The 17,305-nt window shown below is 38.8% G+C and overlaps 1 protein-coding gene across 1 annotated transcript in view; it reads left to right on the top strand.

Annotated features, from left to right (window-relative positions):
• Positions 1-17,305, top strand: part of TPGS2 (tubulin polyglutamylase complex subunit 2) — a 60,176-nt gene that overhangs the window by 3,081 nt on the left and 39,790 nt on the right. Inside the window, exon 2 of the mRNA XM_004473930.4 lies at positions 8,108-8,187. Within this exon, the coding sequence (XP_004473987.1) occupies positions 8,108-8,187 (80 nt within the window). The remainder of the gene's footprint in view (positions 1-8,107; positions 8,188-17,305) is intronic.

Below are 17,305 nucleotides of genomic sequence, written 5' to 3'. Positions count from 1 at the left end.
GATAAAAACACTCAACACACTAGGAAAAGAATAGGAATAGAACCTCCTTAACCTGATCTATAAGAAGCCCACAACTAGCATAATACTTAATGGTGAAAGATTGGACACTTTCCCTTAAGATCAGGAATAAAACAAATGTGCCAGACGTCCTCAAGAACACTCCAGCTTTCATATTTGAAAGGAGGCCTACAAGACTCAGCAGATAGTCATACTCATGGCTATGATTCATTACAGCAAAAGGATACAAAGCAAAAGCAGCAAAGGGAATGATGTATATAGGGCAGTCAGGAAAAAACTAAGTGTAAGCATTTAAGAGTCCTCTCCTAGGGGAATCACAGATGAATGTAGTTCCTCCAGCAACAAGTTGTGACAACATGTATGAAATTTTGTCTAACTAAGAAGCTGTTCTGAACTAGGAGCCCAGACCTTTTATCCTGGATCAGCCATATAGATAGCTACTCTCTGCCAAACATGTATCAAAATTCCAGATTTTCAGAAGGAAAGCCTATTGTTTGCACAAAGTTATGCACACTGTCTGGGAATAGTGTCCAACAAATGTTCAACCTTATGAGCAGATAATGAAGTAAGATCTCCAAAATCAAAATGGCAACACCTTGCCTTCTCCAAAATCAGTCATATTCTGATGATACCAGTCTTCCATCACAGAGTGACCTTTCTCTTGTTCTGTCTTCCCTTCTAGTTCTGGCTTTTGGTTTCTTTCTTTGGCTTTCTCTGACTGCTTGTGTCTTTATAAGACCATTAATCATACAGATTCAAGACCTACCCTGATTCAGTTTGGCCACATCTTAACTAATAATAACATTTTCAAAAGAATGTTTACACCCACAGGAACAATGGGATTAAGATTTGAACATGTCTTTTGTGGGATATATGATTTATCCCCAACACTCACCTTTAGAGTTAAGCTGCCACAGAGGATTTTTTATCTGTGGCATATCACAGTTACCTAGAGTAGACTGTCCTGACTCTGAGGATCTGGCTTTTATATCTCCTACTTTGCTTTACAGGTTATTCTAGGCAGCTTGCAAATGCTTGGTCACAAGAGTAGGAGCGTGGGGATGGCTATGCCTAGTCAGCTACTTCTCATTTATGTCACCTTAATAGACCAAGGACAACATAGTATTGTCCTTTTGTTCTCAACATCCTAAAATGCTTTTGGTTACCCCTCAAGATGATAAGCCACTATGAGAATGTGGTTGAAAAAGCACTTAGGGGCAGCGGACATGGCATAGTGGTTAGGGCATCCATCTACCACAAGGGAGGTCCACGGTTCAAACCCCGGGCCTCCTTGACCCGTGTGGAGCTGGCCCATGCGTAGTGCTGATGCGTGCAAGGAGTGCTGTGCCACGCAGGAGTATCCCCCGCATAGGGGAGCCCCATGCACAAGGAGTGCACCCGTAAGGAGAGCCGCCCAGTGCGAAAGAAAGTGCAGCCTGCCCAGGAATGGTGCCACACACACGGAGAACTGACACAACAAGATGATGCAACAAAACGAAACACAGATTCCCATGCTGCTGACAACAACAGAAGCGGACAAAGAAGACACAGCAAATAGACACAGAGAACAGACAACCGGGGTGGGGGGAAAGGGGAGAGAAATAAATAAATAAATCTTTTAAAAAATTTTTAAATAAAATAAAATAAAAAGCACTAGGCTACTGTCCACAGCTTTGCTCCTAAGTTTAATCCTGTGAAATTGTTTAATACCTCTGAACTTCAGTTTCCTTATGTATACAATGAGGGTAATGGTACACACTTCTCAGGATTCTCAAAGGATTAAATCAGTTAATTTATGCCAATCCCTTGTGATAGACTAGAGCATTAAACAAATGGGATTTTTTGTAGTCTCCTCTCTTCCCATCACGAGCATCTCCTTCTCATCAGTGCTGAGGTACTGGATAGAGGAGTCTTTGAAGTGGGTGCTTCCTAAGTAATTTGTTACCTAAATTTCTTAAATTCAGTTGATCGTTGCCAAAGAGGTCGGTGATTATCTTATTCTGGTGGGACAGGCTGCCTCATGAGCTGTTCTGTGGCTGGAGTTCAAGGAACCATTTCCCAAAAATAGGAGGAGGAGATGGTTGGCCACCAACTTAAGCTACTGATTAGTAAATTCAGTTGACTGAAGTATAACCCTAAACACAGTTAAAGTTTGAGCCTGTCCAAGTTGAAAGAGGCTGGTAGCTGCCCTTTTGACTTTGTCTCTGGCGTGAGGGGAAGATGAACTGATTGAAAATCACAGTGACTAGCTTCTCTCCACCCAGATCAGAATGCAGCACTAACTAGGCTTCAGCACCACCTCTGGCAGGAAGAAAGCTGGCAGCTGTGCCAGCCTCTCCACGTAACTGGAGGTACCTTAGACTGGCACAGACTGAATAGTTGGTGTCTACCTGGGTACTGCAGTCATTTTGAACCTACACAGCATAAATTGCCACACCTGCAGCTCCATCCTGACCCAGGCAGGGAGGAAGGGGCATGAAGCTTCATCATTTTCTCTGGCCAACAACAGTCTAGGCCTACATGAATTGAATTATACATGGCTGTGGCTCTGTCCCTACCTCTGGCAAAGGAAAAAGATGAGAGAAGCTTCATCAGCCCTGGGGAAATGTGGGTAGCTTGCGCTCCCACAGCTGACAGCACTAACTACATCCTCGGCTCTTACTACACAGCCAGAAAGGGAGAAAGGACATAAAAACCAAACTGCACCCAGAATAAATACATCTAGTAAGCCAGATGCCAAGACACCAACAAAAATCTACAATCCAAACCAAGAAACAGAAAGATGTTGCCCAATTAAAGGAACAGATAAGACTTCAGATGACATAAATGAATTGAGACAACTAAGCATAGATGTTCAAACAAATCTCCTTAATAAATTCCATGAGATGGCTAAAGAGATTAAGAAGACATTGGAGGAACACAACAAACAGTTTGAAAGCATACATAGAAAAATAGCAGATCTTATGAGAATGAAAGGCACAATAAATGAAATTGAAAATACACTAGAATCCTATAACAGCAGATTTGAGGAGGCAGAAGAAAGGATTAGTGAGTTTAAAGACATGGCCTCTGAAAGCAAATATACAAAAGAAATGATGAAAAGAATGGGAAAAAATTGAACAAGGTCTCAGGGAACTAAACAACAGCAAGAGATGTGCAAACATATGTGTCATGGAGGTCCCAGAAGGAGGAGAGAAGGGGAAAGGGGCAGAAGGGATATTTGGAGAAATAATGGTAGAAAATTTCCCATAGAAATCCGTTTCCAAGAAGCACAACATACTCCCATCCAAATAAATCTGAATAGACCAACTCTAAGACACATACTAATCAGAACTTCAAATGCCAAAGACAAAGAGAGAATTCTAAGATCAGAAAGAGAAAAACAATGCATAACATACAAGGGATACCCAGTAAGATTAAGTGCCAAAGATGTACTTTGTTGAAAATGGGGAAGTATGGAAAAGTGTGCCAAGTATATGCTATGGACAATGACGTAGTCATAATAGTATGATGATTCTATCTCATAGTCTGTAATAAATGTTCCCCACAGTGTGATGTGTTCGTGGAGGGGTGATGTATGGGAATTCTGCACATGAGCATGATTGTTTTTTAAGTTCACAACTTTTGTAATAAAAATATATTTTAAAAAGTAGTGGGGTGGGGTGGGGGGAAAATACACCAAATGTAAGATAATGAACTATACAGAGAGACAGATAAAGCAGATACAACCCCCAGATATTGGTTCCTTTGAGGGCTAAAGAGACCCATGGGAGTTATGGTCATGGCCGATGGGGTTAACTACCAGGGCAGATGGCCCCTCTTTGGAAATGGTGTTTATGTGTGATGAATCTGGACTCAGATGGGATCTCCCTTCATAAGACTTTCATGCTAATGTGCTGGAGGTGCAGTTAATGTTGGGGTTTAAGATATATTTAGGGGATTTGAATCTCTGGACTGACAATGTGATAGCCAGATCCTGAGCCTCAACAGACTCCAGCACCTACAATCTGATTTATTGGACTTACCACACTCAGCTAAGATGGAGTTGAAGAAGGACAACCACCACACCATGGAGCCTAGAGTGATTACAACTGAAAATGGGAGGATTGCATCCAGCATCCAGGTGGAATCTGACCCTCCTCTTGACATAGAGGTGCAATGGACACAACCAATCCAATGTCCACATAGAAGAGGTGGCATTGGATTGGGAAAAGTGGACATAATGGACAAAGGGTATGGGGAAAGGCAGGAAGAGATGAGAGGTGGAGGCGTCTTCGGGACATGGAGCTGCCCTGGATGGTGCTTCAGAGGTAATCACCGGACATTGTAAATCCTCACAGGGCCCACTTGATGGAATAGAGGAGAGTATGGGCCATGATGTGAACCAATGTATATGAGGTGCAGAGGTGCCCAAAGATGTACTTACCAAATCCGATGGATGTGTCATGATGATGGGAACGAGTGTTGTTGGGGGGGGGGGGAGAGGGGGGGTGGGGGGGTGGGGTTGAATGGGACCTCACATATATATTTTTAATGTAATATTATTACAAAGTCAATAAAAAATAAAAAAATTAAAAAAAAAAAAAGATAATGAACTATAGTTAGTAGTAAGATTTTGATGATATTCTTTCATAATTTGTAACAAATGTCTGACAACAATGCAACATGTCAGTGGTGGGTTGATGTGTGGGACCCCTGCATGGTGTTATGCATGTTTGCTTTGTAAGTTCACAACTTTTACTATATACTTAATTGCTTATTTATGTTCATGTAAAAATGATATAAAAATAATAATTATTATAATAATAATAGGGTAGGTTGGGGGAATGAAACACCAAATGTAGGATACTTCGGTTAGTAGTGGTATTTTGAGGATGCTCTTTCATTATTAGTTAAAATTGTTTCACAACAATGTAAGTTATTAGTGATAGGGTGAGGTATGAGAGCCCTGTATTATGTTATGCATATTTGTTTTGTAAGTTCACAACTATTACTATACTCTTACTGTTTATGAATGTTTATGTATGAGTAATGTACTTCAATAAATTTTTTTTTTAATCAGCTAGTTGAGCATTTGGTCTCTCGTGACGATATTTCAAACTTAAGTATGATATAACCTCATGTGTTACACTCTTAACAGTAGTTCTGTCTGAGCCTGCAGCCCTTCCATGTAGGCCAGTTATAGACACTGCATAAGCGTATGTGTCCTTTTGCAACCCTAGACAACAGACTGCACTGTGGGCGTAATCAGATGGCATCACTTATGCGGCTAACCTGGTTTTGGCACATAATTATGTGTTCACCTATCCTAGTGCAGGTGAAGTGGTAGGTTAAGACTACAAAATTGATTAAAACTGTACTCGGCATTTGCAGAGGATAATTGCTAAAGTGCTATGCCAAGTGGCATGCAATGGGTTTTGCATGTAAACCATTTTTTTTAAACCAGACCTATTCTTGGAGTCAGAGAATTGGTTTTGTGGCTTGACCTCTCAGCCTCAATGTCCTTGTCTATAAAATGCAAATAACATTTATTATCCATTGTTTTGATCAGACAGCATCTAACCAGTCAGGGACATAGCCCAGGTCTTAAGCCTTAAACCTCAATGTTTTTTCACCACAGCACCCTGCTTCCCAATATCTTGGAAAGAAAATATGTGACTATGGTGCTTTTATGCTTTTCCAAAGCACTTCATTTCTGCTTCCTCTGGTTCCCTTATTGAGGGAAGTTATTATTTCTTTCTTGCTGAGGAAGACTCATCCATGGTCACAAGGCTAGTAAATGCATAAAACAATATAAGAATGAGGAAAATAAAAAAAAACTTAGCTCCTATATTGGACTGTTGCTGCATCCCAAATTCGTGGCTTTCTGACAATTGGAAGAAACTTTATCATGCATAGAAAGAATACTGGCATAAATATAGAATCAATAAACTAGATAGAAAAGTCTCTGACTTTTTCCTAAAAATTTAAAAAATTCATTTCAGTATAGTTCCTATTTACAGTGTAACTAAGATTTATACTGAAAAAACAAGATAAAGTTCAAGACAGAATGTAATTAAGTACACACATGCCTGTCCCCGACCTTACAAGTGATGAGATTGCAATATCAGGAAAATCAGAGACAGATTTTATGTCCTTAGATTAAGGCCTTCAAAATCTTGAGTCTGAGTGACAAGTGGAGAGTGTGGGAAGAAGTACTGAAATCTGCTTCAGTCCCACTCAAATGCCTTCTTTTTTTTTTTTTTTTTTACTTCAGAAGCAGTTTTATTTTCTTTTAATTAATTGCATAGGTAATAAATAAATACATTCTAGTTATAAACAAATCAGGTGACAAAGAAATAGAGTAAAAATTGATGAAAGATTCCTCCATTCCTTTATGTGCATGGAGATAAACACCATTAAATTTCCATGAAATTTCCAGAAATGTACTGTGGCCTTTATTTGCAAAAATGTGTATATTCCTTTAAGTATTTAATCATATAAATAGGACCACATATTGTTCAGTGTCTTCCTTCTTTTTCTTAGCAATAGATCAATATGTCTTAGAGATAGTTCTATTATATAAATAATGGATACACCATAACGTGTTGAACCACTCCACATTTTAGTGGGCATTTGAGAGAGTTTCCAAACTTTCTCTATTCTCAACAACTCTTCAATAAATGCTTTTGTGCATGCTTGTTTGTCCACATGGGTATTTCTTTATGTTATTATTTCTAAAATTGATATTGCTGGGTAAAATATTATTAGACATAGAAAACAGAAAAAATATTGTACATAAAGTGTTAAATTTTGCCCTCCCAAAAAAGCTGTGCCAATTACCATTCCTAGTAATGATGAATGAGAGTGCCCTGCTTTCCATTCTTATATTTTCTAAATTTGGGGGGTTGTGGTGGTATATTTAAGATATGTTCTTGCACCCCATAGCTGGATACCAGGACTTAAAAATAAACAGACATAGAATGAGTTTGGTAGTGTTCCCTCCTGTTTAATTTTTTGGAAGAGTTAGCTCAAGATTGGTATTAGATCTTATTCTTTTTTATTAGAATTTTCTTTTTTTTTTTTTTTTTGCATTTGCATTTTATTTTTTTGTTTTGTTTTTATTTTTTAATGTCTTTTTCTAAAAATAAATACATAGATCACAAATAATGTTACATTAAAAAATATAATAGGTTCCTACATACCCCACACCCTAGCCCACCCTCACTCTTCCCACATCAACAACCTCTTTCATCATTGTGGCACATTCATTGCATTTAGTGAATACATTTTTGAGCACTGCTACACTGCATGGATTATAGTTTACATTGCAGTTTACACTCTCGCCAAGTCCATTCAGTGGATTATGGCAGGGTATATAATGTCCAGCATCTGTCCCTGCAATATCATTTAGGACAACTCCAAGTTCAGAAAATGCCCCCACATCTCATCTCCTCTTCCCTCTCCCTGCCCTCAGCAACTACCATCAAATGCCTTCTCTTTTTCCTCAAAATGAAGAGTAGAACAAAGCTCCACAAGGACTGGGAGACCAGATTATCTGGAGACATTTTCCTGCTTTGATGATTTAGAGAGATGACTTATTTTGCTCTCAATTTCATAATATTAGACTAGCTTCTAAATCCTGGACCTCAGAGAGTAGATTATGTTCAGGGAGAGTCTTATTTAGGAGAAAGATTAGCAGGCAAGTTCTATGTCTTATGAAAGTTACTGAGGTGCCATTTCTTATTCCTTTTCTCCACGCCCTAAGTGTGTAGATCTAACTCACTGAGAAGTTCAATATGAAACCACTGTAAATCTACAATCTCTGTTTTTTGTTCAATAAGCTAAATAACTAGGCAACAACTGAGTGTAAAGCAGTTTTCTGTTGGTGTTCGTTTTGCTGGGTAGACTACATCATCCTAGGTTATATGACTGAATCCCTCTGAGAGACTGACCATTTCTTCCCTGCTTTCATCATAGTGATAATAAATGCTCTTCAGAGGAATCCAATATTCTTAGAGCAGTCATCAATAAGTAGCCACCCTGTGCTGTAGAAATGTGTGAGAGCAGACCAATAACAATTTTACACACTCTCTTTTTCCTCCTCCAGAATCTTCCCCGGGAGTGACTGAGGTGACCATCATAGAAAAAGCACCTGCTGAACGTCATATGATTTCTTCATGGGAACAGGTAAGTGTTTGCTCTGTGGGGTCCTCACCTCCTACTGCAGAGGGGTAAACTTAAATGTCCCTGAGAAGGGAAGATTAGGCCAGGATTCCTTTCTGATCTCAGGCCATAGCTCCCCTCTCTGTTCCTGTTCAGACCACTTAATATCCCCTTCCATTCCATGCCATTTCCCCAACATGGAGCATCTCCTCTGAGCTCCATTATCATATGGAAGCAGTGGAGCATTCATAGTTATATACAGAATCCAGGGAAGAAGGTAAAAGATTTATATTAATAAGCTTCATGCAGGCAGAATGTGGTAGGTATTCTAGAGAAGTAGTAACTAGATCAATAACTAGTGCTTCCCAATCCTCCCTTGAATTTTTATTCATTTATTCAATAAAAGTTCCTAGGCTCCTAGAATGTACCAGGTATTGTGCTTGGTGTTGAACCCTATGGGTTAAGTGGTAATCCCAAAAAGCACAGTTCCTTACCTCCTGATCTTACTGAGACATCATATAGATGATTACCATACAAGCATAATTACAAACTGGATTGAATATTGTGAAAGAGAGGTAAAGGGAGCATATCAGGAGGCCTGACCTATTCTGGAGATTTAGAAAAGGTTTTCTCAAAAAAGTTCTAAGAAGTTAACTGGCCAGAAAAAGTCTGAGAAAGGACTTTCAACCTGTATGAAGGTTTCAAGATGGGATGGATTATATTGTTCCAAGAGCATAAACAAGATGCCTGTGGTTAGAGCATAAGAGTAAAAAGAGAGTTTGTTAAGGACCAGACATGCAGGATTTTACTTTTTATCTTAGGAGCAAAGGGGAGCCATTTGAAATCTTTTAAACAGGAAATTGGCAAGTCAGATTTCTGCTTTGGATAGTTCACTGTGGCTACTGAGTAGCAAAGATTTCAGTGAGGGGCAAGAAATTACCCAGCCACTGAATGAGTACCTGCTAACATTTATCAATAACTTATTTCATTTAATCCTTTCAATAATCTTGTAAGGTAGATATTGATATCTCCATTTCATAGATAGGGAAACTGAGGCTAAGAAAGGTTATACAATTTGCCGCAGTTCATGAACCTACCAAGTGGTGGGGCTTGAATTTGAACTAAGAGTGCCTGCCTCTGAGCAAGTGCCCTTTCTGCTCTGCTACACTACCCCTCTAATGGAGGACAACACTGAGGTCTTACCCTCGGCAGCCAGCCTATGGGTGCATGTAAATATCTATTCCCTGCCTTCATGAATCAGCTTCCTGGGCTGGGCCAGCAGCAGGTTCTCCAGAAGCTGAGTAACCTCTGGTTAAGGTTTTCTAGGACGTCAGTTCATCAGCACCCCACCTTCTCTCGTGAACTCACTTCAACCCCCATCCCCATTTCTGCTCACAGCCATAAGAGGAAAAGGGATTTTCAGAATAGTATCTAATTCTGGCTGATCCAGTCAGAACCTCTTTCTGGTGCTACTGTGCCTACACCAGTCTGGACTTGTTGACATTGTTTATTATAAGTAATTTTGAGCAAAAAAGTACAGTTGAGGACATACCGCTTAAACCTGAACAGGCTTAAGCCAGCCTGTTAGGTTGAACTGCTTCACGACTCTTGTGAGAGTGAGCCCCTAGTGTTTTCCTATCTGCTAAAAAGAATGAGCCTTCCTGGCTTGGAAACCTAAGTTCATAACCCTGAGTGGGAGGACAAGGATGCCTTGTTTGGGGTGGAACACCATTAAGGCTATGTCCTATTGTGTCACTTATTTAATAAAGTAATTTCTGAAGCATATTATTCCTTTGTGTCTAGATATTCCCCGGAACTCTTTAAGGAGAAGATTTTACCCATTTGTCCCTTTTTTTTAAATTATACTATAGCTTATTCATTGGGAGCACACCTTCCATAGCTATGTGACAGGGCTGGGGCCTGTATCTGATCTCATTGAGATCTAATCCACTCCTGAACAGTGCAACGTTATTGGGTTCTCCTTCAGCTTAGATTGAGATTTAGGAGAATGCAGTTATAGAGCTGGATAAATAACCATTGGCAGCCTGAAAAGATTAAGGGATAAACTTGAGAGAAAAGAGATTTTTCACTAACTGAGACAGTTACTAGAATATTTTCTTCAAACATACTCGGTCAGAGAAATTTCTGTGAAAGCACCCAGAATATGTTAGATTGATTTGAAATTTTCCAGTGAGTCCTTTAGTTGAAATATCTCAGACCCATTCAGGAAAATATGTCAAAATACATCAAATCTAAAGTACAAACAGATTTAGGGCCAGTAATCTAGAAATCTTGAGTGGTTGGCATGTACTTTTTTTTAACAAATCAATTTTATTACATATTAATAAAGCATACAGTTCATCCAAAGTGTACAATCAATAGTATTTGATATAATCACATAGTTGTGCATTTATCACTTCAATCATTATTAGAGCATTTTCCTTATTTCAATAATAATAATAATAATAAACAGATGAACAAGAATACCTCTCAATCTGTTTCCCCTGCTATACATAGCTGCTAATTCTGACTATTGTTGCACAATTATTTATTTATTAAGCAGTTTTATTGAGATATATTCATATACCATACAATCTATCTAAAGTATATAGTCAATGGCTTTTAGTATAATCACAGTGTTTTGCATTCATCATCACAAAAATTTTAGAATAATTTTGTGACTCCAAAAGAAAAACTCCACACCCTTATTATTTTTCAAAGATACTTAGATTACATAAATGTAACAAAAAATATAGGGAAGGGAAGAGGCTATGGCTCAATCAGTTGGACTCCCATCTACCATTTGGGAAACCCTGGGTTCACGTCCCGGGGCCTCCTTGTGAAGGCAAGCTGGCCCGCGTGCCGTGGAGAGCTGACAGCCCGTGCACCACGGAGAGCTGATGGAGCAAGATGATGCAAAAAAGGGAGACAAGCAGGTACAGAAAAAAATGCGCAGCGAATGAACCCAGAGAAGAGATAGCAAAGAAAGAAACAAGCTGCAAGGGGGGGGAATGAATAAATAAGTACATAAATAAATAAATCTTTAAAAAATATATATATATATAGGGGATTCCCATATGCCCTGCTTCCTACCTCTCTCACGTTTTCCCACATTAACAACATTCTTCATTAGTGTGGTGCATTTGTTACAATTTATGAACACATTTTGGAGCATTCCTACTAAACATGGATTATAGTTTATACTCTATCCCACACAATTTTATAAGTTATGACAAGATATATAATGGCCTGTATCTGTCATTGCAATGTCATTCAGGACCATTCCCAAGTCCCGAAAATGTTCCCATATTACACCCGTTTTCCATTCTCCATCCCCCTCAGAATCACCAGTGGCCACTGCCTCCACATCAGTGATAAAAATTCTTCCATTGCTAGAATCACAAAAAGTCTACAGCAGAATACCAGTAATTCTACTCTAGTCTATCATTCATTCCCCAATCCTGAGGATTCTGGGATGGTGATGCCCACTCCACCTCTAATTGTGAGGGGGCTTAGATCCCATGGGGTGAGTAGATGGGACTATCTTGCTTACAGTTATAGACTCTCTCTGTTTCTTGGATGGTCACTGTCCATCATCAGCTCCTTATTAGTTATCCTTGGTGAGTCCTATGAACTGGAGAGTAGGTGTGGCAACTCTGTTGAGATTCAGGACCCAGTTGGTACATAGACAGTCCAAAGATTTAAGTCTCTTCGATGTACACCTATCAACTCTAGTACTAATTATAAGTTCAAATAGAAGGGGCAGAAGTTCCATACATAGGAAAGCCACAACAGAGTCCAACTCCATCACACTGGGGAACATAAATCCTCAAATAGGGCCCACTGGCAGGTCACCAAACTCCTGAGCTCTCTGCCCTGCCTGTAGTGTCTGGATAGCTCCAGAGCCTTCAGGAGCCTTACTATTTGAGACAATATTTACTTTGATAGTCAGTGAGATCCTCCTGAGATATGCATAAGCATAATCTCTAGGATAATTCCCAACTCACTTTCAAGTCTCTTAGCAATATAATCTCATTTGGCTTTACCCTTTCTCCCTTTTGATCAAAGTCTTTTTCCAGTTGCATGGCTAGTTGGTGCTTGGTAGTAATCCCTCAGTGCCAGGGAGACTCATCCCCAGGAGTCATATCCCACACTGGCAGAAAGATAATGCATTTATATACTGAGTGTGGCTTAGAGAGAGGCCACATTTGAGCAACAAAGAGGCTCTCAGGAGGTAATTCTTAGGCACCCTATAATACTAGGCGAAGTTTCAGTTTTGAAAGTAAAGGTTCGTAAGTACAGTCATCAATATCAAGGGCCCATCAAATGGTCCATCCCCCTTCCCTAGTCACTGCACCTGTACTTGGGGAAGTCTTGCTGTCCCATTAGAGAATGTGGCAGAGCTCCCCAGGATGGGAATTCGATATTCTTTCTGTTATTGTGTGACTCTCCACCCACCGTGATAATGCCCCATGAACACTTGCATAGATTTATATGCCTTATAGGTAATGTACCAGGTGAACCTTCTCCTATGCATCCCCCATCACTGACATCCCACACCAATGATCCTCCCCTGCCACAGTTGTAACCCTTCTGTGATCCAAAAAAAATTTTTAAATGAAGCCAACAAAATAACCAAACACAATTAATAAGAAAATGAAATGATAGTTTTAAAAATAATAAAATACAAAAAAAAATTTTTAATTGGAATAATAAAATTTTTAATATAAAGTTAAAAAAATTTTTGACATTATGTCCTTCAACACTGTAAGATATGTGTCTTGTATGTACAGTGAGATTTTGTTCCATTTATTTTTTTCATTTTGTCTACAGAAAAGTGATGTGCAGAATATAGGGGATTCCCATATACCCAACATCCTCCCCCTTTTTCCCTTTCCCCTATTAATAACATTTTACATGTGTATGGTACATTTGTTACAATTGATATGTAACTACTGAAATATTGCTACTAAATATTGCAAAGATTTACATTATGGTTTACATTTTGGTACGTACACTTTTATAAATTTTGATGAAGCTTAACTGACCATCATTGCAAGATCATGTAGAACAATTCCAATGCCCCACAAATGCCCCATGTTCCATCTATTCTATTCCTCCCTCCACCTCCCCTTAGGACCCACGGCAACTACCAAGCTTCACTCCTTGTGAGGAATAAGATTCATAGTTACTTGCAACAACATTGAGGGTTTGACATGGTGTCCTGTCCCCCCTTATTAGGCATTGCTTTTGCTCTGAAAAGACTCCCATCCCTCTCTTTGAGAACATAGCAGGACTCCCCAGGATGGGAGTCCAACACTTTCCCACTCATTTATATGGGTCTCCACCCACTGATAAAACACACTATGACAAGATGGCCAAATACCTCCTGCCCAAGATTCACCCTGTCCCACATGCCCTCCACATCCAACACCCTAAAACAGTAATCCTCCCCTGCCATATTTGCCAAAAGAACATTCCGAACACTCTAGTGTCAACCACATACCCACAAATCCCCAGAGTTCACCTTCTCCCTCCCCCACCCCTCCTCCTAGTTCCATGGACAGTCCAACCTACCTTCCCCAACCTACCCCCCTCACAAATGAGCATTGCCCAACCCAATTGCATCACTGTACCACTGTCATGCCCATCCACTGCACAACTATACCCTTCCACCTTATCATAGATTTTGCCCATATGGGCATTGACTCACAGTCTTCTCCCTTTCTGTCTCCTGTAAACCTGTCTTCCAGACTCTAGCTTTGTCAGTGTGCTCAATTTGCTTAATTCATATCAGAGAGGTGATGTAATATTTGTCCTTCAGTGCCTGGCTTGCTTCACTCAACATAAGGTCTTCAAGATTCATCCATGTTATCCAATGTGTTAATATTGCATATCTTCTTACAACTGAATAATATTCCATTGTGTGTATATACCACAAATTGTTTATCCATCCAACTGTTGATGGACATTTGGGTTATTTACAACTTTTGGCAATAGTGAATAATGCCGCTATGAACAATTGATGCACGTCTATCTGTTCTTATCCCTGCTTTCAATTCTTCTGGGTATGTACCCAATAGTGGGATTGCCAGATCATATGGCAGTTCTATAGTTAGCTTCCTGAAGAACCAACAAACTGTACTCCACAATGGCTGTATCATTCTTTCTTCCCACCTACAGTGGATAAGGGTTCCCATTCCTCCATATCTTCTCCAACACTTGTAATCCTCTGTTTTTTTTAATATCCACCAGTCTAATGGGTATAAGATGATATCTCATTCTAGTTTTGACTTGCATTTCCCTAATAGCTAGTGATGTTCAGCATCTTTTCATGTGCTTTTTAGCCATTTGTATTTCTTCTTTGGAGAAATGTTTATTCAAATCACTTGCCCTTTTTTAAATGGGTTGTCTTTTTATTTTTCAAGGTATAGGATTTCTTTTTATATGCTGGATATTAGACCCCTATCAGATATATGGTTACCATATATTACTATTTACATTTTACATAAATGGAATCATACAATGTGTTACAAAATATATTTAGTTCATAGTAACACACTCATATAGTATTTGTCCTTTTGTGTCTGGTTTGCTTCACTCAACATAATGACCTCCAGGTTTATCCATGTTGTCATATGTTTTACAACTTCATTTCTTCTTACTGCTGCATAATATTCCATTGTGTTTATACACTACAGTTTGTTTATCCATTCATCGGTTGATGGACACCTGAGTTGTTTCCATCTTTTGCTAATCGTGAATAACACCACTATGAACATAGGTGTGCAGATGTCTACTCATGTCACTGCTCTCAGTTCTTCTGGGTATATACGCAGTAGTGGTATTGCAGAGTCCTGTGGCAAATCTATATTCAGCTTCTTTAGGAACTGCCAAACAGTCTTCCACAGTAGCTGTACCATTCTGCATTCCCACCAACAGTGATTAAGTGTTCTTATCTCTCCACATTCTCTCCAATATTTGTAGTTCTCTCTGTTTTTAATAGTGGATATTCTCATAAAAGCACAACTCTGTGATGAAAATGAAAGCCACTGAATGTACGCTTTGCAAAACAGGGCTTTATAACACACAGGGAATCCAGTGGTGGAAGATGGACAAATATGAGAATGTTCTTATATGAAATATAACAAATGTATTATAGTAATACTATTAATAATTGGATGTTATTAATGGGGTAGGTTGGAGGAAAAATACACCAAATGTAAGATATTGGCTATAGTTAATAGTAATATTTTGACAATGCTATTTCATAATTTGTAACAAAATTTCACAACAATGGAAGGTATTGGTGGTGGGGTGATTTATGGGAGCCCTGTGTGATGCTATGCATCATACAGTTTATAAGTTCACAACTTTTACTATACACTTATTGTTTATGTACATGTATGAAAGATATATTTCAATAAAATTTTATTAAAAACTAAAAACAAAAGTGGCCATTCTAATACATGTTAAATGATATCTCGTAGTTTTGATTTGCATTTCTCTAATCACTAGTGATGTTGAACATTTTTTCATGTGTTTTTTTTTTTTGCCATTTGTATTTCTTCTTTGGACAAATGTCTATTCAAGTCTTTTGCCCATTTTTTAATCAGGTAGTTTGCTTTTTATTGTTGAGTTGTGACATCTCTTTATGTATCGTGGATATTAAACCCTTATCAGACATGTGATTTCCAAATATTTTCTCCCATTAGAGTCAGCTGCCTTTTCACCCTTTTAGCAAAGCCCTATGAGGTGCAAAAGTGTTTAATTTTGAGGAGGTCTGGTTTATCTGTTTTTTCCTTTGTTGTACGTGCTTTAAGTGTAAGGTCCAAGAAATCACCACCTTCCATAAGGTCTTGAAGATGTTTCCATACACTTTCTTCTAGTAATTTTATGCTCCTGGGGCTTTTATATTTAGATCTTTGATCCATTTTGAGTTGATTCTTATATAGGGAGTGAGATAGGGGTCATCTTTCATTCTTTTGGTTAACCAGCTCTCCCAGCACCATTTGTTGAAGAGACTGTTTTGTCCCACCAACATGGACTTAGTAAGTTTGTCAAAAACCAGTTGGCCATAGAGGAAAAGGTTTATTTCTGGACTCTCATTTCTATTCCACTGATCAATGCATCTATTTCATGCCAGTACCATGCAATTTTGACCACTGTAGCTTTGTAATGTGTTTCTCAAGTTCAAGCACTGAAATTCTTCCCATATTGCTCTTCTTTTTTAGAATGCTTTGGCTATTTAGGGGCACTTTCCTTTCCAAATGAATTTGGTAGTTGCCTTTTCTATTTCTGTAAAGTAGGCTCTTGGAATTTTGATTGGTATTGCATTGAACCTATAAATCACTTTGGGTAGGATTGACATCTTCACGATATTTAGTCTTCCAGTCCATGAACACAGTCGTCTTTCCATTTCTGTAGGTCTTCATTGATTTCTTTTAGCATCATTTTGTAGTTTTCTGCATATAGATCCTGTACTTCTTTGGTTAAATTGATTCCTATGTATTTGAGGTTTTTTGTAAATGGAATTTATTCCCTGATTTCCTCCTCAGAATGTTCAATACTAGTGTACAAAAACATTACTGATTTTTGCATGTTGATCTTATATCCTGATACTTTGTTGACCTCATTTATTAGCTCAAGTTGCTTTGTGGTAGAAATTTCAGAATTTTCTAAATATAGGATCATGATTGAGTTTTACTTCCTCTTTTCCTATTTGGATGCCTTTAATTCTTTTTCTTGTCTACTTGCTTTACCTAGAACTTCTACTACAGTGTTGCATAGCATAAATGAATAGTGGGCATCCTTGTCTTGTTCCCAATCTTAGAAAGAAAGTATTCAGCCTTTCCTCATTGAGTACGATATTGGCTATGGGTTTTTCATATATGCTTTTTATCATATTGAGGTATTTTCCTTCTATTCCTTTCTTCACTTACCCCCCAGATGGCTCCTTATCTATTTGCTTGTTGTTTCTGCTCTTTGCTTGCTTGTTTTCTTCTTCAGGAGGCACCAGGAACCCAACAGAGGACCTCCCATGTGAGAGGCGAGTGCCCAACTACTTGAGCCACATCTGCTCTCTGCTTGTTTGTTTTGTTTTTTGCCTTGCTCTCTGCTTGTTGTTTGCTCGTTGTCTTGC

This window comes from Dasypus novemcinctus, chromosome 16, assembly GCF_030445035.2.
Source record: "Dasypus novemcinctus isolate mDasNov1 chromosome 16, mDasNov1.1.hap2, whole genome shotgun sequence".
Lineage (NCBI taxonomy): Eukaryota > Metazoa > Chordata > Mammalia > Cingulata > Dasypodidae > Dasypus > Dasypus novemcinctus.
The sequence above is the reverse complement of the archived record's forward strand: the minus strand, read 5'-3'. Positions and strand labels throughout refer to the sequence as shown.